The sequence below is a fragment of the Aethalodelphis obliquidens genome, unplaced genomic scaffold (genome assembly GCF_003676395.1).
Source record: "Aethalodelphis obliquidens isolate GAN/ISIS:26980383/991018 unplaced genomic scaffold, ASM367639v1 scaffold21, whole genome shotgun sequence".
Lineage (NCBI taxonomy): Eukaryota > Metazoa > Chordata > Mammalia > Artiodactyla > Delphinidae > Aethalodelphis > Aethalodelphis obliquidens.
In genome coordinates this window covers 14,604,307-14,630,976 of record NW_020837965.1, presented here as the reverse complement: position 1 = coordinate 14,630,976, position 26,670 = coordinate 14,604,307, and the positions used below count along the sequence as shown (strand labels likewise).

The window sequence follows — 26,670 nt, the reverse complement described above, 5'->3', positions numbered from 1 at the left end:
CATATAACCTGTGCACTTGATGACATTCCTTTAAATTTATTGAATATATTATTTCTGTAGGTTTTAATAAATAACTTTTCCTTTCCTTCACACCTTAGGTATTATCAAGGAAAAAAAAAAAAAGATAAACATCAACCTCAGCATTCAAGTAGATAAAATACGTGCCTCTCACGTAGACATGAAAAGAAATGAAGGTTCTGATGTGCTCTTGATGCATAAGGTGAGACGAAACTAACCTGTGAATAACTTTCTGTTTCATTTTCCAGGGAAGTAGATCAAGACTCAGATGGTCACGTCAGCTTTAAAGACTTCGAATATGCCATGAACTACGGACAAAAGTAAGCCTAACTATTGTGTGCTGCTTTGGGCAACCTGTGGGGAGACCGAAATAGATTGTGATATATTTAGATGTCGAATCCCACTCTACCAATGATGTCATGCTGCATACCTTCCGTTAAACTCTTCATCATGGTTCTCAGATGCTCACAGTTGCTTGCACTGCCACTGGGATGGCCCCCAACCCCCCTCCTCTTTACTCTCAACCCCCGACTCCCCCCCCCACCAATGCTGCCAGCCAGGATGCTCCACTCATTTACTGGTCCTTGCCACCCTACCCACAGCCTCCCTGATCCTCAGCAGTTCCTAGTGTCAGGAACTGCGAGTGGTACCAGTTTCCTTCCTGCATTCAGCTTTGGTTGAACAAATAATAGCATGTACATGCAACTGAGTGTTGACTGTGTTCCAAGCAATGAGCAAGGCTTTTGGAAAACAAAGTTAAGACTTCTCTAAGACAATGTATCCTTAGTAGTCATCAAAAATCATCATCGCAAAAATGGCCCTAGGGCGCTGGTTGTGCAAGATGGAAAAACCAGATTGAGCTGACATTAGTATAAGTCTTCTCCAGCTGCATACAGAGGAAGGACAGGGTGCAGTAAGGATATCGGAGGCAAAAGACTTACCTGCAGAACCCATTAGAATGGCCTGGGCCTGCGGTTCCTGCAGCAGAACAACAAGCCCTGGGCTGCCCGGCTGCCCTGTGCTGTACCCTCCCTGGTTCTGGGCGGCTCTGCCCTGCCATGAGAGCCTTAGCCATCTGTGTTCCCGTCCTCTGTTTTCTGCCCATCCATACCTGGGATCCGGGGACTGCTGTCCTAGAACAAAAACTGTGACCCTGGACATTCAGCACTTATTTTAAATAAATACTCATATCAGTACTAATATTTTATCTGTAAATGTTCAGAATGCTAAACATTAACAACACTGTGAAAACATCTAATATAATTCAAATTTTAAAAGTATTAAAGGTCAAGGAAATATGTACATTTGTCAAAGAGAAACATTAAATAAGCATCCTTCTGACACAAAGTATTAGCAGATAAACTTAATAAACTGTCATAAATCAGAGGAGCCTACAGAGACATAACAGCTAAATGTGATTTGGTGTTCTGGAGGGGATCCTGGAATAGAAGAAAGGACGTTAGGGAAACACTAGTAAGGTATGCACTTTAGTTCATAATGCTATATCAATATTGGTTCATTAATTGTGACAAATGTACCATACTCATAGAAAATATTCATCATAGGGGAAAGTGAGTGAGTACATGGGAACTCTCTATTCTATCTTCACAATCTTTCTATAAACCTAAAACTATTCCAAAATTAAAAGGTTGTTAAAAAATAAAGTCTTATTCCAAAATTAGCATACTGAACACTATCTAAAATGAAGAAAACTTTGAAAATCATTAAGAAGTACACGTGAAATGTTATTTCAAGAACAAAGTGGATCTGTGGTATCATTGAGCATCACGTGCGTTTTAGGACAAATTGTTCTGGCTGATGAAAAGCCCTTTCCGACTTTGGGTAGAGTTTTATTCAGCAAGTATTTTCATCATAAATTGAATAGTTGAGTCATTGGTCCTCATCTCAGTACATAAGTGGTACTGCTTTTAGATTTTTAAAATATAAAAATTAGAGTAATCTACCAACAAAATGCTTATATTTCAGTAATTGCCAGAATACCAAAACCTTGTATTGCAATCACTATTTGGACCTTATTTCTTCCTGTAATCATGACAAGAGAGAGGGAGAGGTCACGTCCTCCCGTTGAGTGGCAGGCAGGAGGCCAGTGTGGGAAGAGCTATTGGGCAACTGCCTTGATCCGGGATTAGTCCAGGCTCTCTTCGGTCTCAGTGAGGTCTCAGTGACAGAAACCTACCCAGACTAGCTTAGACAGAAAAGGAATTTACTAGAAAATACTGGGCTAGCTTATATAATCCAACATAGGAAGGGTAGTGGTGCAGCTGGGTTTCCAGGAAAATGAGAACGAGTAACACAAGCACCTCCGGACTCTGCCCCTGTCCCCTGGTCACTGCAGCCTCACACCATTCTAAAAAGGAATTGGCCCGTCATCTGTGCAAGGGCAAAGACCCTAGAAAGAGGCTTCAGTTGGCCCCTGGATCAGTCAACTCTGATTCATCTTGAGGGTATAGGCTTGGTCCCTAGGCACTCAGCCAGGTGTGCTGAGGGCTGGTCACAGGAGGGGAAGTTGATAAGAGCTGGGCGGCCATCCCCTGTTCTTTTTTTAGAAGAAAGCAGTATGACCTGGACCTTCTCTAGGAGGGAGAGCACCTCGAGGATTTGATGCTTAGGAGGGCCCAGGCTCTCAGGGCAGAGCACAGACCAAAAGAAGGGGCCGTGAGAAGCTGCTCATGTCACCTTCCCTCCTTACCACTCCCTCTACACTCCGTCCAAATCCTTGTCTTGTAAGCTTTGCCCCAGCTTCTCACTTCCAGGCCCCTGCCCCACCCTCGTCCCCAAGCCACATGATGCTGTCTGCAGTGTGACCCTGTTGGTCTCCCTTCAGTTGCATGGCCCAAGGATGGGCATTTATGCAAGCTGATCAGCTCGGTCTCTCCCCGTGGAAGACCTCAGGAGTGAGAGTGAGGGAGGCGGAACAGCGCTCCTCCGGCCGAATGAGTGGTTATGACTCAGGGGCGAGGGGCAGACGTGTTTGCCACCATGTGGCCTGGAAAACCAAGGCAGCTGGTTTGCAGTGAGAGCAGAAAATGAAACAGACACGAAGAGGGGAACAAGAAAGGAACTAGAGAAACCCATGGTACTGGATTTCTGATTAAAGCTTATACACAAGGCCCAGTCATAACCCTTTGGGTCCTATGAGGTAACTCTGTATCCTTCCAATAAATCTTTCTGCTCAAGCCAGCTGGAGTTGCTTTCTGTTATCTGAAACCAAGAGAACCCTAACTGTTACAAGCATAGAGCCAAGGACAGATACTAGGTAACATCAACATTTACTGGGGCAGCAGAGAAAAGAGTCTTCTAAATAGACGAAGAAGAAGCAGCAGCCAAGATGGAAGAGGAAGCTGTCGCCAGCTCTCTCTCGCTGATACCTCTGCCTCCAGCGGATCTCTCACTATGACCAGCTCCAGTCTTCCCCTGTGGCAACAGCTGTCTCTCAGAGGTCACCAGTGATTTCCAGTGGCCAGACGCACGAGCCCCTCTCGGACCCCATCACACTGGTCCTTTCCCTTGGGTCCTTGTCTCTTTAGCCTCCACAGCACTGCTCTCTCGTGGTATTTCTGTGCCCATTCTTCCCATTCTACTCTCTTTTCCTGTATCTTCAACTATCTTGTAAGTGTTAGTATTCTCCAGGGTACTCTAATTGGCCACTCTTTTTTTTTTTTTTTAATAAATTTATTTATTTATTTTTGGTTGCGTTGGGTCTTCGTTGCTGCGTGTGGGCTTTCTCTAGGAGCGGCGAGCGAGGGCTACTCTTCATTGCGATGTGCAGGCTTCTCGTTGCGGTGGCTTCTCTTGTTGCAGAGCACGGGCTCTAGGTGCGCAAGTTTCAGTAGTTGTGGCACATGGGCTTAGTTGCTCCGCAGCATGTGGGATCTTCCTGGACCAGGGCTTGAACCCGTGCCCCCTACATTGGCAGGCAGATTCTTAACCACTGCGCCACCAGGGGAGTCCTTGGCCACTCTTCTTGATCAACACATTCTCCAAGGATGATTTCATTCTCTCCCAAGACTTCAGCTGTCACCTTTACGGGTGTGACCCCACCAACCAAACTTTATCTTTCGTCTTGATCTCTGCTGCACCCAGACCTGTGTTTTCATTTGCCGGTTGGACGTTTTCACCTCAACCCAAGCTCACTGAACTAAAATCAGACTCATTGTTTTCTCTGATTTCCAAAACTGGCTTCTCATTCTGTGTTTTCTATTTCTGTTAATGGCATCCATCCCATCCCCCACCCCAAGCTCTCATCTGAACCAGACACCTAGGAGTTTCTTTCAAATCTCCCCCATCTTCCTTCACTGTGACATCCAGTCAGTCACTGCATCCTTTGAGTCTGCATCTGCAAAAACTTTCATGACATTTCCTTCCATGCATCATGATCTCTCGGCCCATGTTCTTATTCCCACTCCCATCCGTCCATTGGGGCATATGTTCTTCTATTCATTGCTATAAAGATGAGTAAAGGGTGTGGTGACAAGTTAAGAACTAGACCCCACTGTCATGAAATTTAGTCCAGCATGTCAGTTATCTTCTCAAAGCACAAACAGAATTGTTTTTGTTTTTTTTTTCTTCTCTGCTCAGAAGCTTTAATAGCCATCTTTTCATTTGGGTCATGTCTGACCCTTAATGTGCCATTCAAAGCCCTCTACAGTCTTGTCTCCACTTGTCTGTTCAGCTTCATCTTTCACAACTACCTCTACCATACCATCCCACAACCAGGCAACTCACACACACACATACAAGTAAGTCCCTTAGCCTAAAAACACCAAAAGAACAACTAGATCTTTGCCCCAAATAGAAAATTAACAAATAACCTTGGAATTCATATCTGATGAGGTAATAGGAAAATACACCATAAGATAAAATTCCATTTAAAAAAACACTGGGCCACCTTCATCCTAGTGAATTTGTTTTTTAATTTTTATTGGAGTGCAGTTGCTTTACAATGTTGTGTTAGTTTCTGCTGTACAGCAAAGTGAATCAGCTATACGTATACATATATCCCCTCTTTTCTGGACTTCCTTCCCATTTAGGTCACCACAGAGGATTGAGTAGAGTTCCCTGTGCTATACAGTAGGTTCTCATTAGTTATCTATTTTAGATATATCAGTGTCCTAATGAATATTTTTCCTTCCCCATTGTCACCTTCGGGGGGGAAAGGGGGGGCTAATTTTGCTGGGTATTTTGTATTATTTTATTTTATTCTTGAAAATTGATGAGACAGACATTAGCATCCTCTCTTATAAATGAGGAAACCACCTCAGAGAGTCTAAGTAACGCGGCTCGGGCCAGGTGGTGGCGATGGGTGGAGTGTCAGGGTGGAGAGCCAAACCTGCCAGCCTAATTAAGCATAAATAACTGCTCTTCTGCTACATCACCTCCAGTGGGAAGATCATCTATGACACTGGTCCGTATTCTTTGGTCTCACTTTGTTTTTGATCCAGAATGAGTTTATCCAGATTCATTGGCCATCCCAGGTCAAGCTTCTATCACATGGTAGGTATTAAATACTAATTCCCATCTTACACATCACCAAGCTTAATCCAAGTTACATTGGGTTATTAATCAAATCCACTTTCAAGAGACAAAGATTTGCCACCAGAGACAATATCTTTTAAAATGTGCTGCCAGCTCTAAAGGTGGTTTTCAAAGAGGATTTCTAGAAATGCTCTGAACAATGGAAGCATTTTTGAAATAGATGTGCATCCTCATTGGGCAACACTCACTTATGTGTGTAAATTCTAAACCGTAGTTTTCAACAGTCACGGTACTTGGGGTTCACGCTTCACTTACAGAATTGTAATTTAGGGTTAATAAAAACGGTTGCTTTCCTTTTTCTTGTAACTTCTGAGAAATCTGTTTAGAATTGCGGAATTAGACAGTTAAAACCCACACAAATGGAAATGTAATGGCATTAGGGATAGCAGCTCACAGAGTGACCTTTCTTACAAAACAAATTTATATTGGCTTGGCCACGTGGATTCAAAAGTGGCTGAAAACAATTTAACATAATAAAATATGGAGTGTTCAATCTAAATTTCTCTTAGATTGCTAAATCGGTAAAATGCTCAGAAGTGTGAATCAAAAAGAGCATCACTCTAACTTCACAGAAAATGCAGATTAATTTATATGAAAACATAAACTGAAATCCAGATATACTCCTTATTTTATGATTTACTGATCCTTGGTGGGGGAAAAAACTTCAAAGGAGAACAAAGCAGTTAGGTTTGCTGTAGTATATTCATTAGGAAGAACAATTTCAATAATACTAAATTTTTACAAAAAAATTGACCAAGGGTCTGGAAGTACATCGCAAGTATTATAATAATAGTCACTGTAAAGTAGAAGCCAGGTTTGGTCATCTTCTTTGTTTTAAAGAAGGAAGCCAACCTTGACTTTAAATGATGTTTCTAAGGTTAAACATGGCAGAAATAGTGCTGAGTCAACTTCTCTACCAAGCATTCTCTACTGCTACTTATACTGGACTGCTTGTGGGATGAGGTTTATTCATTGTCTTTCTTTTTTTTTTTTTTTTGCGGTACGGGGGCCTCTCACTGTTGTGGCCTCTCCCATTGCCGAGCACAGGCTCCGGACACGCAGGCTCAGCGGCCATGGCTCACGGGCCCAGCTGCTCCGCGGCATGTGGGATCTTCCCAGAACAGGGCATGAACCCACGTCCCCTGCATCGGCAGGCGGACTCTCAACCACTGCACCACCAGGGAAGCCCATTGTCTTTCTTTTCTCCCCCTTTTTCCCTACCCTCCCTTCCTCCCTCCTTCCTTCCTTACTTTCTTCCTTCCTTTCCTCCCTCCCTCCCGCCCTTCCTGCCTTTGTTTCTGCTATTCCTATCACACCCATAGATAGAATTACATACACTGAGCCATCCAGGGTTCTATCTGACCTGCTTTTTAACTGATGTCCTTGTGTCAACAGATTCCACCCCCGCACTACAAATAGAAACCAAAATTCCAACATACTTCATGTATTTTATCAAATATGAAAACCTCTTGGCCATTATCTCTTCAAACACTTCTTTTCTGACATCCTTGAAGAGAATGTCCTCTCAGAATCCAGTTACACGTATGTTATGCCGCCGATGTGACCTGACGTCTCTCATTCTCTGTTCTCCTCCTCCCCCTCTCTTCCTCCCTCAGTTTAACTTTCAGTTCAGTGATTTCTACTGACTCACTGCTGGTGGGAATGCAAAATGGCACAGCCACTTCCGAAGACAGTTTGACAGTTTCTTACAAAGCTAAGCATAGTCTTACCAAACAATCCAGCAGTCATGAACCTACATATTTACTCAACTGATTTGAAAACTTCTCTCCACAAAAAAATTTGCCCAAGATTATTAATAGCAGCTTTATTCATCATCACCCAAAGCTGGAAGCAGCCAAGATGTCCTTCAGGAGATGACTGTATAAACAAAATGTGATACAACCGTACAATGGAATTATTATCCAGTGATTAAAAGAAATGAGCTGTTGACCCACAAAAACACATGGGTGAATCTTAAATGCATACTTCTAAGTGAAAGAAGCCAGTGTGAAAAGGCTACATTCTGTATGGTACCAATATGACGTTCTGGAAAAGGCAAAACTATAGTGATGACTAAAAGACCAGTGATTATCAAGGGTTTTTTGTGGTGGAGGAGGGTTGAATAGGTAAAGCACAGGGAATTTTTTTTTTTTAGTGTGGTAAAATATGCAAGATGAGCCAGAAAGTGAGGAAGTGCTCAAAAAGCAAAACAAAACAAAATTTAAAAAAAAACAACTTACATTGGTAGGGGTGTATCAAAGGGACACAAGAACCAATAGAAAGAGCTCCAAGTGGCCAAAGCTGGAACAGTTTGAGTAACAAAATAAAGTGGTATTGGATTATAACTCAAAGTATAAAATAAATATCCATGAGTCCACACTGATTCAAATAAATGATTGAATAAATAAATGGCAGAGTTGAGACACATCTCCTTTGCAGAAGAATTCCAAATGATTTACGTAGGTACTCTGCCTTCAAAGAGGTGTAGCATAACTCTCCATTCCTTAAGTGTGGACTGCATAGAGTGACCTTCCAACGAGTACTGTATGGAAGGGAGACATAGAGTAACGGTGGTGAAACCTGACAAACACTACTTGAGCCAGGTGATCAAGGTCAGTATCAACAGTGATAAATCTTGTTGATACTAGGTACCCTTATGTATGTGATGAAAATGACCCTTAACCTCTCTGGCTTTCCTCCTCAAACCCCACAACCTCAGTCCCATCATGAGAAAAACAGCAGACAAATCCTAATTCAGAGACATTCTACAAAATACCTGACCAGCACTTCTCAAAACTGTCAAGGTCAAAAGCAAGGAACGCCTGAGAAATGTCACAGCCAAGAGGAGCCTAAGGAGACATGACAGCTAAATGTGATGTGATAGCTGGGATGGGATCCTGGAAAAGGAAAAATACGTTAGATAAAAACCCTGGAAAACTGAATAAAGCATGGGCTTTGGTTAATAGTAATGTCAAAATTGTTTCATTAATTATAACAAATATATGATACTAATGTAAAATGTTAATAATAGGTGAAACTGGGTGTGAGGTGTAGGGGAAATATGTACTATCTTCACGATTTTTTTTTTGTAAATCTAAAACTGTTCTATTTTGGGTTTTGGTGGGTTTTTTTGTGGTACTTGGGCCTCTCACTGTTGTGGCCTCTCCCGTTGCAGAGCACAGGCTCCGGACGCGCAGGCTCAGCGGCCATGGCTCACAGGCCCAGCCGCTCCGCGGCATGTGGGATCTTCCCGGACCGGGCACGAACCCGTGTCCCCTGCATCGGCAGGCGGACTCTCAACCACTGCGCCACCAGGGAAGCCCCTAAAACTGTTCTAAAATAAAAGTTTATTTTAAAATTTTCAGGTATTACTGTATGATGGAAATTATATCCCTTGCCACTTTAAATGTATAATACAAGTCTAGATGTCAATTAAAAATATATAAAGGGGTTATATATAGCCTTTCAAAATAATGTTATAGGATACATTAGCAAAAAATGGAAAACCACCACTTAATGGCAACTTTACAGGACTCTGAACTCTCAACAGTGTCCCAGTGGGGTCAGGCTTTTGCCGTAGGGAAGTACGCTCACAACCTGTTATATGGGTTGGTTTCTGACAAAGAAGAGACCTCATATATCTGCTTTTGAATTGCATTTGGAGAACCTCAAAAAAACAAACAAACAAAAGTGCCTAGCTTTCCTATAATACTGCTTGCAATATACATTTCAAAGGAGGAAATCCCTTGGCCTTGGACCTATCGAAATGAAAGCCCTTTGCATGTCTTTTGAACTTCATAATTCCTACAGCACTGAGAAAACCCACAGGTATGGTTCCTAGATTCTCCCTGTGGCCAGTCTCAGAAGGCCTGTAAATATGTTAATATAGCCAAACATGGAAACAACCTAAGTGTCCATCGATGGATGAGTGGATAAAGAAAATATGAAATATATCTGTATCTGTACCTATACAATGGAATATTATTCAGCCATAAAAAAAGAAGAAAAGCTGCCACTTGTGACGATATAGATGGATCTTGAGGGCACTATGCTAAGTGAAATAAATCTTACAGAGAAAGACAAATACTGTACTGATTTTCAGCCTTTTTTCTTTTCTAATACTTATATTTAAGACTGTAAGTGTCATCTAAGCCCTGCTTTAGCTGCATCTCACAAGTTTTGGTATGTCTTGTCTTCATTAATATTTTGTTCAAAATATTTTCTAATTTCTGTTGTACTTTCTTCTTTGACACATGGGCTGTACAGAAATGCGTTGTTAAATTTTCAAAGGATGTGGCATTTCTAGTTTTCGTTATTGATTTCTAGCTAATTCCACTGGTCAGAGGACTTATTTTTAATGTTTTCAAATCCTTGAATCAATTCTCTTTAAAGCCCTTCAGTTCTCCAGTGAACAAATACATCTTCCCATGTATTTAAATAAATTTTAAGTATAATTAAGTAGACTCTATAATCTGATGTCTTAAGTCTCTTGAATGTTTCAATAGTATTTGTAAACTCGAATTTCAACTCAAAATCGTAAGTCTAAACCAACTTGTATTTTAAAAAAACATTTATTTATTTATTAATTTTGGCTGTGTTGGGTCTTAGTTGCTGCATGCGGGATCTTTCGTTGCGGTGTGCGGGCTCTTTGTTGAGGCACACAGGCTTCTCTCTAGTTGTGGCGTGCGGGCTCTGGAGTGCGCGGGCTCAGTATTTGCGGTGCTCAGGCTCTCTAGTTGTGGCATGCGGGCTTAGTTGCCCCGCAGCATGTGGTATCTTAGTTCCCTGACCAGGGCTCGAACCCGTGTCCCCTGCATTGGAAGGCAGATTCTTAACCACTGGACCACCAGGGAAGTCCCCCAACTTGTATTTTAAATTGGAATCACAAAGTGAATCTGTTAATCAGTCTAAAACTCTGCTGTCTAAAGTCACCAGCACATGTGACTACTTAAATTTAATTTTAACTAATCAAAATTAAATAAAGTTAAAAATTCAGGGCTTCTCTGGTGGCGCAGTGGTTGAGGATCCGCCTGCCGATGCAGGGGACACAGGTTCGTGCCCTGGTCCGGGAAGATCCCACATGCCGCAGAGCGGCTGGGCCCGTGAGCCATGGCAGCTGGGCCTGCGCATCAGGAGCCTGTGCTCCGCAACAGGAGAGGCCACAACAGTGAAAGGCCCGCGTACTGCAAAAAATTTAAAAAAAAATTCAGTTCCTCACTGGATAGCCATATCCAGTAGCCATATTTCAAGTGTTCGATAACTACCTATGATTGGTGGCCGCCACGTTGAACCACGCCAAAGAGAACATTTCCATCATTGCACAGGGTTCTGTTGGACAGCACTCCCTAGACACTCCTGTTGGCTGCCCTGGGGCCCTGATCCTGGTCCAGTCAGGTGACAGAATCCTGTGGTGATTTATGTGAACATCATTCCACACAAGGGAGCTATTGTGGGGACTCCTTAGAAAGGGATTAAGGAAGATAAAAACATTCTGAGGCAAACTCCTGCTCACCCTTCAAGGCCCCGTGCCAACCTCACGTCCTGTGTGACAACTAACTCCTAACCCCTTAGGAGATGAGTCATACTTTCTTCTGGACCCACTCCCACAGCAGTCACTTCTGAGCTCTCCTCACATTGTAGTGTGGTCGGTACACTTCCAGTTCCGCCTCCAGCTTTGGACTATGAGCTTCCTGAAGCCAGGACCTTTTTGTTTTTTTTTTAAGAGGATGTTGGGGGTAGGAGTTTATTAATTAATTTATTTATTTTTGCTGTGTTGGGTCTTCGTTTCTGTGCGAGGGCTTTCTCTAGTTGTGGCAAGTGGGGGCCACTCTTCATCGCGGTGCGCGGGCCTCTCACTATCGCGGCCTCTCTTGTTGCGGAGAAGAGGCTCCAGACGCGCAGGCTCAGTAGTTGTGGCTCACGGGCCTAGTTGCTCCGCAGCATGTGGGATCCTCCCAGACCAGGGCTTGAACCCGTGTCTCCTGCATTGGCAGGCGGATTCTCAACCACTGCGCCACCAGGGAAGCCCCCAGGACCATTTTTTATCTTTGCGTCTTTAGTGTCTGGCACCGTGCCTGTGCATGACAGGTTTGCATACGTTGATGAATGAGAGGGAAGTTTCTCTGAGAGGCAGAGCTAAGAATCCGAAGATGTGAATTCCCCTCTCCACTCAGTGTTTGAATTGTGCTCCTTGGCAAGTCAAACACTTTCCTTGGGCCTCAGTTTCCTCTTCCTCATCAATTTCAAGGAGGAGGTTGACTTAGATAAGATTGCTCATTGCCTGTTAGACGTAAATAAGTGTTATATGAACAAAGGGTGCCGTGGCCAGGGAAGCTGGGGAAATACTTGGTCAAAGATGACAAATGGGTGTTTTCTTACTGTAGGAGTTCACAGAAACTTTAAAATGCGGAAGTCCGTTATGGCACTCCAAGGAATGGGTACAATGCAGAGATTCTCAGACTTATTTGATGGACCATGTAATTCTGTGTTTGTGTATGTGTGTGTGTGTGTGTGTGTGTGTTTATGTGCACGTGAGGATATAGAGAGAGCCGTCTTAAAGAACTAATGTTCCATGGATTATACTTTGGGAAATGATTGATTAGCTGTCTCTAAGCGATCTTCCAGTTCGATGTTTTTATGTCTTATGAACATGCTGCCATCTTACCGTACCTGGTACCTAACTTGACTAGTGGTGTGACTGTAAACTCATAAGCCACACACTTAACCTTCCACTCCCTCTGCCCCTGCTTCCTCATCTCCCCTTGCACCCCTGCCCCACCCAAGTGAAGACACTGAGCAACTCGACTTGAAACACCCGGAAGGAAAGGCCTGGGTGCACCCACTTAACTTCAGACCTCAGATAGTGAGGTCACGTCAGAGCTGATCTAAGAGCAGCTGCCTTGAAAACTGAAGCATAAGACAGAATGATTTTATTTTAATTTAAATTGATTTTCTCAGCTCTGTCATGTTTCTTTCATGATATCATGGAGGTAACTGTTTAATATATCTAATCTTAGCCATAACTTAATATACCAGGCTTTCATGCCCAGGAATTGTGAAAGCAGCTACAGATTATTAATGTTATGTTAATAAGAAAGCAATAATGAAATATTATACAGAGTTCCTATTCCATATATTAGTAATGAAGACCTTTTGTGTTTTTATGGACCTGATACTTTACACTGTGGTTGCCAAAAAGATTAGAAAATGTTTTTGCCTTCTCAGCAAAAAGGCCCCAGATTAGGCTACGTGACTAGAAAATATTTGCAACAGGTAACAAAAATGGCCATGGGCATTGTGAGACAGGAGGCAATGAATTTATTTTAATCTCAGGTGCCAGGAATAGGAGTGCTTGTTGCTCAGGAGTGAAACAAACAGTTTATCAGCTGCCTTGGAAATACAAAGTAGAAAACAACAGTGTTACCACAAAGCTCAGCCCTGTGATAAATTGCCACACGGACTGGAATTTACCAGCATCGATGGTAGAAACCAGTGTTTAGTATGTGCCTGCCATTGGCTGACACTGCTGTCAGCACTTCACACGCACTATCACAGATAATTCTTGTGGCAACTCTAAGACAGAGGCATTATCCTTATTGTCAAGATGGGGAATAAGCACAGAGGAGTGAAGGTCAGTGGCAGACCTGGGATTTGAACCTGCACAGCCTGTCTTCTGAGCCCGCCCTTATAACCACAGCGCTGAGAATGGAGACCCCTGGCCTTTCAGGTCTGAGCTCCGGGTTAGGGGAGGCACCGCAGGCCTCTGGCCTATCCAGAAGAGCTTCACGTATTTCCACTAACGCACTCATTTGCCTGCACCTCCAAGGTTACCTCGGGTCTCACAGTGACCCCCTGGGCAGACTGTGATTTGGTATGGGCGAGGCAGGCCAGACAGATCTCCTATCACTCTGCGACTCTCCAGTGGAGGTGACCACAGTCACACGCTCATCAGAAAGTCCACTTGGTTCTTCGTGGAGCCAGTATCACCTGAGGATTGGTGACTTGTAAACACGTACACACACACACACCCGACCTCTCCTTCTTCCCCACACCCACACACGTCCTCCAGCCCAGCGGTCAGCCCTGCACTGCCCTCAGTCGTGTGGTTCTCTCTGCACTCCCAACAATTTCTTGAAGGAGACAGGCCTCCTCTGTGCTCTATTGGCCTTTGTTCCAAGAACATGGGCTGCATGTTCATCCCCTCCTGTGCCCAGTCTTATACTCAGGTGGGTGAGATGCACCTGGGTGTGAGGCCCCCTCACATCATGAGGAGGAAGAGGTTGTGTAACCTGTGGATTCCAAGACCCCAAACTTCATGTCGCCATCTTGGCTTCTTCCTCCACCATCGTTGGGCTTTGGCCAGACACATAGAAATTCTGAAAAGCAAAATGCCGTTTTCTTCAATCACGTGATTTTTGAAAATGGGAGAAATAATACGACGTTGACTTAGCCAATGCCCTTTCTGTGCAGATACGAGGTTCATTGTAACTGTGATTTAAATACTAATTATATGCCAGTTTTAGTTTAAAGTTTTTTGTGTTTGTTCTTTTGCAGAAGCAGTCAGGGGAGTGACTAAAAGCTTATTCATTCCCAGGGTTTTTATTTTGGAAATGAACATGCTGGCACAATTTTAATTGGGTTTTAGTTGTTGTTGTTTTAATTCTCACAGTGATGGCTTGGCTATGTCTTTTGGGACTGCAGAGGGAAACTGGCATCTGGTGTTTGAGGATTCCAGGGATTTGCACCATATTTATGTGTAATAACTCTACAGTAAATAAACAGAATGAATAATTAAGTGAATAATGAGTTTCTCAGAAAAGAAGACTCCTCTTAAAACTGCAACAGAAATTCTCACATGTGTCCCACCCTCCCTCTTGTGTGGTGATTCCACGGTGCTCTCACTGTGTCATTGTCCCGTGGAAACCATCAAGGACATTTTCCAAGCGGAAATCAAGCATGCCGTTTGTATCATGGTTTGATACAAACAAGATATTTTCTTCCAATTGCAAGGATGCTGGATTTATGTCTCTTAGCATTATCTTTTTTTTTACCCTAGAGTTATTTGCCTCTTTAAAAATAAAATCCATGAGATTAAATTTCACTGAACAGTGTTGCTCTGAGGGAGTAAAAACTTGAAATTCCAGGAATTTGCTGTATCTAGTGAAATTACATAAATGCATGTTAATACTCATATTAGCCAGGACAAGGTGCCCTTGCTTCCAGACACAGCCCAGACCCAAAGTGAATCTTTCCAAAGGTAAAACCACTGTGTAATTACTGTTTCTTCTCCATGTGTGTTCATCCACTCACTCATATGTTTTTACTTGTCTGTTCATTCATTCATGCCCCAAGTATTTACTGAGCACCTACTATATGCCAGGCACTGTGCCAGGCTCTGGCGATACCATGGTGGGCAAAACCAGACCCAGTTCCTGTCCTTACAGAGCTTGCATTCTTATCAGAGAGATAGCAATCAAATAATGAAATGAAAGTTAAGTTGCAACTAATTTTGACAACTAACTTTAACTATGACAGTTTCTATGAAAGAAAGGGTTAGTCTGCTCAGGCTGCCATAACAAAATACTGCAAACCGGGTGGCTTAAAAAGCAGTGATTTATTGCCTCACAATTCTGGAGACTAGAAGTCCAAGATCAAGGTTTTAGCAGATTTAGTTTCATCTGAGGCCTCTGTCCTTGGCTTGCAGATGGCAGACTTCTCATCATGTCCTCACATGGTCTTTCCTCTGTGTGCGTGCATGTCTGTGTCCAAATCTCCTCTTCTTACAAGGACAGCAGTCGGATTGGATTAGGGTCTACCGTAACAGCCTCATTTTAACTTAATCACCTCTTTAAAGGCCCTATCTCCAAACAGTCACATTCTGAGTACTGGGAGTTAGAGCTTCAACATATGAATTTTGGGGGACACGATTCAGCCATAACAGAGAGTAATCTGGTTCAGATGGAGATGTTAATGGGGAAGGGTCAGATATTAATGGGTACCCAAGCAGGGACATAGTGTGGGCTTGCTGAGGATTAAATGGGAATCTAAAGGATGATTAAGAGCTAACTAAACACAGTGGAGGGGAAGGGCATTCCAGGAAGAGGGAAGGGCACTGCCAAGCCTCCCAGTGGGAGGGGCGTGGCAGGAAGCAGAGACCAAGGGGGAGGCAACCATGGTGGCTGAGGAGCTGTGAGACACGGCATGGGGCTAGGATGACACTGACATTGTCAGTGGGGACAGCCAGGCCATGCAGGGCCCTCTAAACCAGGGCAGGGAATTTTGTCTTTTTCTCGAGAGCAATGGGAGACCATCGGAGGTTTTTAGTGAGGGCAGAGGTGGAATGACCAGATCTGCCTTTGGAAATTATCAGTCTGGCTGCAGGTGGACAACGGATGTGAGGGGTTCTGGAGTGCTTTCTGGAAGAGTGTTGGATACAGGAGAATGCTGCAGACATCCAAGTAATAAATGAAAGTGGCTTGTATTCAGGAGGTGGGGTGGGATCAGAAAGAAACAAGTGGATCTGATAGATCCATGGGGACAGTGGGTTAAATTTGGTGGCACTGGATGGCAAGAGTGGATATGCTGGGCACTGGGTGAGGGAGAAGGTGACAAGGCTGTCTCCTTAACTGGAGATGTCTGCCTTCTATAACTGGGTTACTTAGGTTGCAAGTCAGTGGGATGGAGAGCATCAGAAGAGGCTCATGTTAGAATTGACTTTTGATCATATTGACATCAGTAGACACCAAAGGCCCCATGGGTCCCCAGCACAGACACCTCTTTCCCCTGCACATGCTGTTCTGCCTTGAACACTCTTTCCTGCTTATGCCTCACCACCCACCCACCCTTCACGGCTCAACCCAAGGGTCAACTTCCTCAGCAGCAAGGCCTTCCTGAATTCCTCAGACTGGGCTACATGTCCCTTTTATATACTCTTGTAACGCCTGTACTTTTTCTTCGAAGCAGTTGTTAATGGTTAAAATTACATAATTATGTGTTTAAATTCTGTTTCTCCCACTAGAATATAGAGCTTGTGAAGGTCAAGAGCATTTCTGCCTAATTAGTGCAGCAGAGTGGTAGCTCTAGAGCCAGACCCTCTGGGTTCACATCTCGTCTCCCCTACTTCCTAGTGATGTGATCTTGGACAGCGTGTTTCATCTCGCTGCACCTGAGTTGCTTTGAATGTTAAGTGTGGAATATGATGGTACATCCTTCATAGAAGCGGATGATGGATGATTAAATGAGTTAATTAGCATAAAGTGTTAATAACAGTGTTTGACATAGAGTAAGTAAGTACTCAGTAAATGTTAGCTCTTATTATTGTTCATCACTGTACCCCTAAGTATTTGATGGACAGATGATCAGATAGATGGCTATAGACTGATGCATGGGTGGATTGAAGAATGGAAGGATAGGTAAGGTGGAAAAGCAAGGAAGCTCAAATGGGTATTGTGGAAAGAGGGACTGGCCCATACTTCAAGACATAGTTAAATTCCAAGATATTGGGTCCCACTAAGTTAAACTTCTCCTATATGGTTACTTTCAGGCAGGGCCTTAAAGAATCTCCATCAATACCTAAATAGACATTTCTCCAAAGAAGACATACAAATGGTCAATAGGCACATGAAAAGATGCTCAACATCGCTAATTATTAGAAAAATGCAAATCAAATCTACAAGGTACCACCTCACACTGGTCAGAATAGCCATCATTTAGAAGTCTACAGGGGGGCTTCCCTGGTGGCGCAGTGGTTGAGAGTTTGCCTGCCGATGCAGGGGACACGGGTTCATGCCCCGGTCCGGGAAGATCCCACATGCCGCGGAGCGGCTGGGCCCGTGAGCCATGGCCGCTGAGCCTGCGCGTCCGGAGCCTGTGCTCTGCAGCGGGAGAGGCCACAACAGTGAGCGGCCTGCGTACCGCAAAAAAAAAAAAAAAAGGTCTACAAATAACAAATGCTGGAGAGGGTGTGGAGGAAAGGGAACCCTCCTACACTATTGGTGGGAATGTAAACTGGTGCAGCCACTATGGAAAACAGTATGGAGATTCCTCAAAAAACTAAAAATAGAGTTGCCATGTGATCCAGCAATTTCAACCCTGGGCATATATCCAGACCAAACTATATCTCCAAAAGATACATGCACCCCAATGTTCATAGCCTCACTATTCACAATAACCAAGACATGGAAACAACCCAAGTGCCCATCAACAGATGAATGGATAAAGAAGATGTGGTACATATATACAATGGAATACTACTCAGCCATAAAAAAGAATGGAATAATGCCATTTGTAGCAACATGGATGGACGTAGAGATTATCATACTAAGTGAAGTAAGTCAGAAAAAGAACAAATACCATATGATATCACATATGTGGAGTCTAAAATATGAAATTATCTACAAAACAGAAAGAGACTCACAGACGTAGAGAACAGACTTGTGGTTGCCAAGGAAGGGTGGGGGGGGATGGAGTGGGAGTTTGGGATTAGCAGATGTAAACTATTATATATATGTATGACTGAATCACTTTGCTGTATACCAGAAACTAACACAACACTGTAAATCAACTGTCCTTTAATAAAATACATTAAAAAATTAAATTAAAAAAAAGAATCTCCATCAAGCCTTATTCAGTGATAAACCTAAGTATTTGTTTCTTGATTTCAACAGAGGAAAAAAAAAAATCACCACAACCCAACTATCCCCTCCTTAATTAAACTAACAGTACATTTCCTAACTTAACTGTAAAATTTTTTTTAAGGTATAATAACTAAGTTTAATGTGATTTTAACGCTAAATTGATTCATTGATTTATTCGTTCTTATGTTCCTCCCTCAGACACATATGGGATTCCTACCACGTGTCAGATGCTGTGATAGGTACGGGTGGTTACCAAGTCACATAAGCTATTGTCCCTATTCTCAAGGAGCCTAAGACTCCTAATAAACTTTATAAAGAGATTTCAAATAAATATTTATACTCAATATACCTGATCAGAACAAAGCAAATACAGCAGCAGAAGCTGTTTTATAAACAGGGGGCCACAGATGATGAAGGATCATCCTCAGTATATTGTTCACCGCAGCTCAGCTCTGGCTTCAGTAATGAAGCCTCCAGCAGAGGCTGCTCAGTCCCAGCTGGAAGGTATTTGCATTGCTGTCACTCTATTTATGACAGCAACTCATGTCTGGTATTTTTCTTTTTGCCCAGAGGATTCTCTTTCTGTAATTTATTACAGAATTCAAGGCCATTTCATTAGGAGGAAATGTGCCATATCATTATTATAACAACTCTCCCTATTTTTGTTCAATTTTGAAACTGACAATCTAAAGACTATTTTTAGCTCAGTCATGTGTGATTATTTGTTTCCTTATTATGAGAACTTTTTTCCGTCGGACTAGTTAACATGAATTTTATGCTCACATATTATGTCACATGCTCCAATTCAATTTATTTTAAAGCAGATTCTTTGGGGGAAAACTGTAAAACTAATTTGAATTGATTCTTTAGAGATTCCATTTTAAATGAAGTGCTATAAAATTGGCAGACAAAGTGAAAAAATGGAATTGAATTCTCTTCTTCAGCTACTTATTGGATTCAGAAATCTTTTTGACAGTGCCAAGGGTTTTGATATAATGTTTTACGCAATTCTCCTAACATTTATCTCAAACTCCACTGCCTTTATTTTGGTTGTTCGACTCAAAATGATTTCCTGATATTTCCATAGATAAAAGCAGAGTTCTTGCTAAAGGAAATATTTGGTGCTCTGATACAAACTTCTTACCATCTACAGTGGTGCCCGTCTATAAAACATCTGCTGTAAAGCGGGTATTTTAATTCCAGAGTGAATACTGAACATTTGTGGACAAACTTTCTGAGAGACGTGTGGAATAAAACTGCATCTCCAACTTCCTCCAATTTGGCCCCAATTTATATTTCTGCCTTTCATATTTGATGGATTTACAGCTTGAGGATAGCGTGAGAATAATGGGCAAGATGCCTGATGGCTTAATTTCCTGTCCTCCACGGCCCGAGAGGAGACCATTGTTCGTCAGGGCAGGGGGCTCTGTGCTAATCAGAAACAGCCGTCACTGGTGGGGAAAGGGACCCCAGGATTGGTCCATCTGATTGCACTAGATGATTTATATCCGATTATTAACAATCTAATGGAAAATACATAGCAAACACATGTCTACAATTTCACCTTGAGACACACGTGTTTTCCTTGATGTGCTTTTAAAAGGGAGTTTTATTTCACACTCATCTTTTGCCCCGAATTCCCTAAATCGCATCCGTCATTTCTATTGGTCCAGCTAGTGGGCTAAGAGGCAGACTCATGGAGGGCCCTTGCCCAATTTTGCTCTGCTCCCATTGACTGCAGCCTCAAGTACTTGGAGTTCCTCCCCTAAAGTCAGGCTGGTCTTGAAAGAAGCAAATCACTGCTGCATGTGTTTTTGTTCTGATTACAAAGAAGATAATTGTGGGAAGTGAGAGCACCTGTTAGGCTCCGGGGGAAGAAGCAGGCCCAGGGCCAACTCCTCTATCAAAGACACAATGCTTAGTGCTCCCCCTTCCTTGCAGGGGCCCACAAAAGCTCTAATTTTAGTTAAAATGAGTATAAAAATGAATATCTAATAATAAATCCAGCCTACATAGTATTTGTTTTTATACCAAAATAGCTTTTGCATATCATCTTTTATTTTTTTATAGAGGAAGGGGCACATGAACGTCATAATGCAGCCCTGAGCGGAACACCCAGATAAGGGACTGACTGTGGGGTTAGACTGTGACCGTGGGAGCTGGCGGCGAGGTCTCAAGGAGTCTCTGAGTCATACGCCTCTGCGTGTGAAAGTGGGCCTGAAGTTGCTGTAGGTCACAAGGCCGGAAATTGGGAAGGAAACATGGATATGACGACAGTGGTCTCAACCCGGGGTGATTTGCCCCCCAGGAGACATTCAGCAAAGCCTAGAGACAGTTTGGGTTCCCACAACTGCCATGAGTGTCGCTACCAGCATCTAGCGGGTAGAGGCCAGGGATGCCGCTGAACACCCCACAATGCACAGGACAGCCCCACACAACAAAGAATCATCTGGCTTAAAACAGCCTCAGTGCTGAGGCTGAGAAACCTCAAGGTTAAGGTAAAGAAAGGCTGGGACCTGCGAGGCCGGCTGGAGCCCATGTTTGTCTCCCACAGTGTCCAAGCTCCATGCAGGGTGACCCACGGAAGCTGCTGGCGTCCTGTGCTGTGCAGCGACGCTTGCACTTGGCCGAGGACTTGGAAAATCTGAAAGAGGAGGTTGGGCATTGGCCGAGAGGCTGCAGGCCGCTGCCCCCTGCAACAGGTGAGCCGCAGAAGAGCTGCGGCCCGCGAGCTGCGGCAGTGCGGGGTGCCCTGCACCGACCTTCAGAGTGTAAGGGCTGCTGCTTCACCGCCACCTTCTGGACCTCATGCTCACTTCTCTCGTGGCCAAGCCCGGCGCGGAGCCACATGGAGAGCGGCACGCTAGGAAATGTGGTTCCCGCTTAGCGCAGTTGCCCTGGTAACACACCTCCGCGGTGGACCACGTGGAGCTCCGCTCACCAGCACTTTTCACTTAGGATGTGGCTTTTCCCCACCTCACTCCCAACCTTGAATGCACTTCAAGGAGACTTGGCATTTCAACTGTCTGAATCTGCAAGCAGCTGGTGTGCTTTAGACGGAGAGTTGTGCATCCACATCTGTTCTTTCCTTCAGGAATAGAGTCATGGCTGGACACACAGCTGCCTGGATGGACTACACGTCCCAGAGGCCCCTGCAGGTGTAGCTGTGACATTAAGTACTGACCATAGGGCTCTGAGGGAGGCAGTTGTGCCAGCTCCCGAGCCGGCCCTTCAGACACTGGCTGTGCACTCCTCCGTGTGCTCTACCCATTTCCAGCTGGAACCCAGAGGTGGGGGCAGTCAGCTTCAACCGCGTAAGGACAAGAGCAGAGCAGCAAGACGGAAAGATTCTGGAGGCTTTGTGGTCCAGAGAATCTTTAAGCATCCTTTTTCTTGAGTTCTGAGTGAACAGATTAGTCACTTAGCTTGCAGATGTTAAGAGTCAACTCAAATCCACTGAAGCAGCAAAACGAGTATATTTGCTCACGTAATTGGGAAGTCTGGGGTAAGAATTGCAGGCATAGCTGGATCTAGGGGTTCAAACGATGTCATTAGGGCTCTCCATCTCTCAGTCTGGGCTTTCTGCAGAAGTCCAGGGAAGATGGCCTTCAGAAATTCCAGGCTTAAAATCTCCTTATAGCTCATGACCCAGCACAAGACAGGAGCTTCTCTCTTCCAACATATATTTTTAATTACGCAGAACAAGTGCTGGATGGTCCTGCTGGGATCACAGGCTCACCCCTGAACTCATTGCTCTGAAACCCAGAAGGAGATTGGAATGAATCTGTAAAATCACTACCTGCGACAGTCTACTTGAGAAGTTAACCAACATTACCGGGAGCGAAGACAGTGCCGAAGAGGGGGTAAAGTCAGGAAATATAAGTTGGGGTTCAGAAGATGGAAAATCATGCTCACTGGGGGGAATTTGGAAAGGCTTCACAGCAGAGGTGGGATTTGAACTGGGCCTTGAAAGACTTAGAGCTTAAAAATGCATAAAGAAGAAAATACTGTACTTTCTTTTCTGGCCATTTTCAAAGGCTCAGGCAAGCTCAGTAGCACTGTGGGATGGAAAGGACCCTGTTGTTTTTCTCTCCTCTGCCATTGGTTCGGGATGAGAAGTGCTTCCCTCTGAGCACTGAATCCTTCCAGAGGCTGACAAACATGGGGAAGAGTCTGGTTGCCAGGACACACATCTCCAGCCCAGGCACTCTCATGTAAAGCAAGAAGAAACATCGTGCTTCTCTGTAACCTGAAGAAAGGATGGTGAGTGTAATTGGCAGTTCCCTTAATCAGTCCAGAAAGACTTGTTATATAAATAAATGATTCAGATATGAAGTGACTTACCATAGGAAACAGGCATTTCTCCTTTTCATTTCTCATATTCCTGGAACACCTTCTTTTACGTTTGCAGTGGAATAGGCTTGTGATTTACTACACACTTATTATTTCCGAAACTATCTAGTGTTAGGATTTTACAGATACATTTTTAGGCAGTTTCAAATAGCTTAGTAATTTTCCAATTAATCAGGCAACCAGAGCCTGTGGCTCATTTCTTTAGGACAGGGGTCAGTTATCTGGGATGGAGATGCCCCTTTGGCCAACTGGGGTGCTATTGGCTGGCTTCAGGAGTATGGCAGCTGACTGGACCTTAAAAGGTGGTGATTGTGGCAGTGATGATGGTGATGATGATGATGATAGAACCATTGATCATACAGGTGTTGCAGCCAGGATATGAATACCACTCTCCCCTGTTCTAAGGAGACTGCCAGACTGTCTTTCCTAGAGAATCGAGGTACCTTTAGTTTGTTTGATGGCTGCAAGGGCATCCAGGGATTTATCATTTCCTAGTTGTTTGATGATGAAATGATTTCTTTAGGTACAAAGCTCTTTTCATTGATTGTACCTTCGTGCAGGGAGTGGAGATGTAGCCATATTTGCTTTAAGCTTAGCCCCTCTGGATCAGTTTGTCCTTAGAGCACCTTGGAAGCAGTTCAGAAGCTCAGCGTCTGTTATCTGTCCCCTTAGGGGGCAGGGGCCACAGCACTCCTGTGGGACTTCAGTGAGTCCTAAAGGGTTCCTGACCTCAGGTGGGTAGAACCACATAACCAGTTTAACTTAACTGGATTGATTTGACTGGTGGGGTGGATCATATTAGTCCTCAATCATTTGCTCACCCTTCCAATCTCCGCCCATTGCCATGTGACTTGCAGTGTCTCTTATGGTTGGAGCATACTTCTCCACCCCCTTGATATTGGTGCTTTGTCATGGGCAAAATGAAATGCGAGCAGGAGAGATTGAGTGACGGGTAAGGGTAGAGGTTATAGCAGACTTCACTCTTACTCTTGATCATTTGTTCCTCTCTGTCTGCCATTAGAAAGGCGTAACCCCAATAGGCACTGCTCTTTCAGCCCAAGTTCTCACATGGAATGAGAGTGAGAAATACATATTTGTTGTTGTAAGCCCCTGAAATGTTAGGGTTGTTTGTTACAACAGCATAACCAAATGAAAGCTGACTGATACAAATGGTCATTTATTGTCCTACACAGTTCAATGAAAAATTGTCCAACTAGATATATGTCTATATGTGTATCTATATAGTTGAACTATTTTATATAGTATCAGTAGATACATGGATATAGACTGAGGTTGTGACAGGTCTATCCAAGAAAAATTAAGTCTAAGAAAACTAATGAACTACAGTCAGATTAAAGCAACTATAACAAGAAGCATATGAAACTTGTAAGAGCTATAAATATAATTGTATTGGAGAGAGAGCGCTGCAATCAGGCGTCCGTGGACATTGTTAACTGGGGTATAAATTAGTATAACAGTGCTGGAGATGCATTCAGACGTAGTACTGGTAATAATAATAGATGACATTTATAGAATGCTTTTATGTGCAAGGCACTACTATGTGAAGTCTTATTAACCTTACTTGAATTAATGAAATTGGTTTACATGTACTAGCTCGCTTAATCCTCATAACAACCTTGTCAGGAGAGGTATTATTATTAAACAATATATTTTAAAAGGCTTAAAAATTTGAGCACAGATGTGTGCTCTTTGACCCACATGTGGGAATTTATCCTAAGGAAATAATTAAAGATGGGGTATAACGTTTTAATGTAAGAATGTTGATGGCAGCATGGTTTATAATTATGAAACTAGGAAGCAATATAAATATCCAAAAGATGGGGATCTTTTAAATAAATTGAGCCATTTAAAAGTGATATAAAAATGTAGCGTGGGCAAGAAAGGACCTTTATATTAAGTAAATGCTGTAGCTTGTAATAGTGCAGTCCTGTGTTGTCTGGTACAGTCGCCGTGAGCCACATAAGCACTTGAAATGTGACTAGTCTGAATTGAGATGTGCTGTAAGTAAAGGCTTAGTGTGGAAAAAAAGGATATAGAATATCTCATTAACAATTTTTACGTTGACTGCAATGTTGAAATGATAATATTTTGGACATGCTATTCAAATTTATTTCACCTGCCTCTTGGTACATTTTAAATATTTATTTACTTTTATTTTTAAAAAGAACAATTGTATATGTTTAAGGTACACAACATAATGTTTTGACACATAAACAGAGTGAAATGATTACTACAGTCAAGCTAATTAACGTATCCATCTCCTCACATAATTTCTTTGTGTGATGAAAATACGAATCTAGTCTCTTGACAAATTTCCAGTACACAGTACAGCATTATTAACTATAGTCATCATACTGTACATTAGATCTCTAACTTCATTCATCCTACACAACTGTAACTTTGTACCCGCTCACCGACATCTCCCCATTTCCCCCATCTCCCCACCCTTGGTAACTACCGTTGTACTCCCTGCATCTATGTATTCGACTTCTTTTAGATTCTGCATATAAATAAGTTTGTGCAGTATTTTTCTTTTGGGGTCTGGATTATTTCACTTAGCAAAATGTCTTGCAGGTTCATCCATGTTGTTGTAAATGGCAAGGTCTCATTTTCTTAAGGCTGGATAATAGTCCATTGCCTATATATACTACAATTTCTTTATCCATTCATCTGTCAATGGACATTTGGATTGCTTCCATATTTTTGCTATCGTGAATAATGCTGCAGTGAATGTGAGAGCACAGATATCTCCTTGAAGTACCAATGATTTCATTTCCTATTATATAAGTTTAGAAGAGGGATTGCTGGATCATATGGTAGTTCTATTTTTAACTTTTTGAGGAACCTCCGTACTGTTTTCCATAGTGGCTGCATCAATTTCATGCCCACTAACAGGGCACAAGGTTTCCCTTTTCTCCATACCCTCACCAACACTTACGTTTTCTTTTTCATTATAGTTATCCTAACAGGTGTGAGGTGATACCTCATTGTGGTTTTGATTTGCATTTCCCTGATGGTTAACGTTGAGCACATTTTCATGTCCCTGTTGGTCATTTTTATGTCTTCTTTGGAAAACTGTCTATTCAGATCCTTGGTCCATTTTTTAGTCGGGTTGTTTCTTTTGCTATTGAGTTGTCTTTGTACTTTAAAAAACTCTGGATACCAGAAAAACTTAAAATTTCATGTGTGGTTCACATCTATTTTAGGCTTTGCAGTCCACACAGTCCCTGTAACAACTACGCAGCTGCTGTTTAAGGCAAAAGCCTCCAGAGAAAACATGTAAATGGATGGACGTCTTGTGTTCCAATAAAAGTTTATTTATAAAATCAGGCAGCTAACCAGCAGGGGCTTTAATCTGCCGAACCCTGGTCCAGACCAGTGTCCCTTAACCTTGGCCCTCTTGACCTTTGGGGCTAGACAGTCAGTTGCTGTGGGGCTGTCCTGTGCGTTGTAGGATGTGTAGCGGCATCCTTGGCCTCTACCCTAGATGCCAGTAGCACCACTTGCCTCAGTTTTGACAACTGAAATGTCTCCAGACGTTGCCAAATGTCCTCTGAGAGGAGGACAAAAATCTCCCTGATGGAGAACCATTGGTCTAGCCTATATGATTTTATTTTCCTGGAAACAAAAATTGTATGCATGTCTGGGTGTTCTGGAAGGACACACACCCAAGGTGGTGGGATTACACTTTGCCCCATCTCTTTGCTTTTCTGTGTTTTCTAAATTAAGCATATGTTACTTATTTAATATGTAAACACACACACACACGTGCGCACGCACACACACACACACACACACTTGTGTAGAAAAAGAAAACAAAGATGACAAAGAGAAAATAAGATGACAGAAAGAAATCCACGTGTAGGAAAGAAAGAGCAGGTAGAGGGAGAATGAAACCTTGTCAAACCCAAAGGACAAGTTCTCCACCTGGTCAGGCCTTCGAGCACCACCCAAGATGTGACATCCACGCCATGGATGTGTGCGGGCTGACAGACCAGTCTCCGAGTTGACGGTTCGAAGATGAATCTGCCACGTGGAGTAGGCAGGCATTTGCGTGGGGCAGTGTAAGTATTTACCAAAGAGAAAC

The 26,670-nt window shown here is 43.1% G+C and overlaps 1 protein-coding gene across 6 annotated transcripts in view; it reads left to right on the top strand.

Annotated features, from left to right (window-relative positions):
- The window catches only part of EFCAB11 (EF-hand calcium binding domain 11), a 188,133-nt gene that overhangs the window by 144,493 nt on the left and 16,970 nt on the right, over nt 1-26,670 (top strand). For 2 of the 6 annotated variants that reach the window (XM_027120299.1, XM_027120301.1), the window contains exon 7: nt 267-338. In XM_027120299.1, the coding sequence (XP_026976100.1) occupies nt 267-338 (72 nt within the window). Of the gene's footprint in view, nt 1-266; nt 343-8,293; nt 8,727-18,407; nt 18,449-20,279; nt 22,559-26,670 lie in introns of those variants that run through there. The other 4 variants (XM_027120298.1, XR_003435604.1, XM_027120300.1 and 1 more) reach the window with 4 other exon arrangements.